We start from the raw sequence: 1,192 nt of genomic DNA, 5'->3' as shown, positions 1-1,192 counted from the left end.
AGAGTGTATAAATATCTAAAGGGGGGTGCYAAGAAGRAGMAGAGCTCTTSTTGGWAGTGTCGAGCAAYAGGACACGAGGCAATGGGCAAAAATGGATGCACAGGAAGTTCYACCTGAATRTGMGAACTTTTTTACTGTGCAGTGACCKACACTGAAACAGACACCAGAGAGCCTGCAGGGTGTCYYTCACTGGAGATATTCAAGAACCGTCTGGAYGMATCCCTGTGCCATGTGCTCTAGGACCACGCTGTTTGCACAGGGAGGTGGGACCACATGGCCCAGCATGACCGCTTCTGTGATTCCGTGCCTTCCCAGGACACGCACCGAGTCTTTTTCCGCACTTTCCAACCACATTATCCGTTATCCCCGGGCGTGGATACCCGAGAACATCCCTATCCCTCGGCTGATGCCTGCCGGGGAGACCCTATTGAAGCCGGCTCGGGGACTCGGGGGCTCCACCGGTGCGTTGGTCCCCGGACTCCCCGCGCCGGCAGCGGCACCCCTGGCCGAGCCCGGCCTCTCCCAGCCGGGCAGCGCGGCCGGGCTGTCGGGGAAGGGGCCGGTGCYCTTTAAACTCCCCCTGCGCGCCCCCCCAGCTCAGCCGGGCGTTGCATCAGGCCCGTGCGCGCCGCCGGCCGCCCCGCGGGGGCGCGCCCCACGCCGCCCCTCCCCTCGCCGGCGGCGCGCACGGGCGGGCGGTGCGCGCCCCCGCGGCAGTCGCGTGGTCCCCGCGCGGCTCCATATTGCGGCGGCACCGGGGTCGGGGGGTTCCCGGCGGGGCTCGGGGGCGCGCAGATGGCGACGCAGGTGGAGGCGCTGCTGCCCGGCACGGCCCCGCTGCTGCCCGCCGAGGAGCGCGCCCTGGTGCTGAAGCCGCCGCAGGACGGCGGCCGGGAGAAGGGCGAGCCGCCCATGGGCCCCGACGGCGGGCCGGCGGCGCCGAGGCCGCCCAGCGCCAAGCAGCAGAAGGAGGAGAGCAACAACCAGGAGAAGGAGAGCCTGCTGAGGGCCGGCGGCGAGGCGGAGGACGGCGGCGARGCGGGCGGCGCGGGGCGCCGGGAGTTCATCGAGGCCCCGCCGCCCAAGGTGAACCCCTGGACGAAGAACGCGCCGGCCGTGAACGGGCAGTCTCCTCCCGGTGGGTGCTCGGGGGTCGGCGGGAGCGGGGCGGGGGGGCCCGGCTGCGCCGCCG

At 70.7% G+C, this 1,192-nt stretch overlaps 1 protein-coding gene across 2 annotated transcripts in view; it reads left to right on the top strand.

Moving 5' to 3' along the window:
- The first annotated feature begins 719 nt into the window (after window positions 1-719).
- The window catches only part of LARP1 (La ribonucleoprotein 1, translational regulator), a 41,196-nt gene continuing 40,723 nt past the window's right edge, over window positions 720-1,192 (top strand). For both annotated transcript variants that reach the window (XM_057379279.1, XM_057379278.1), the window contains exon 1: window positions 720-1,138. In XM_057379279.1, the coding sequence (XP_057235262.1) occupies window positions 796-1,138 (343 nt within the window). In that variant the 5' untranslated portion in view covers window positions 720-795. The remainder of the gene's footprint in view (window positions 1,139-1,192) is intronic.

The sequence above is a fragment of the Malurus melanocephalus genome, unplaced genomic scaffold, assembly GCF_030028575.1.
Source record: "Malurus melanocephalus ecotype Western Australia unplaced genomic scaffold, MMel_1.1 scaffold_399, whole genome shotgun sequence".
Taxonomy (NCBI): Eukaryota; Metazoa; Chordata; class Aves; order Passeriformes; family Maluridae; genus Malurus; species Malurus melanocephalus.
The sequence above is the reverse complement of the archived record's forward strand: the minus strand, read 5'-3'. Positions and strand labels throughout refer to the sequence as shown.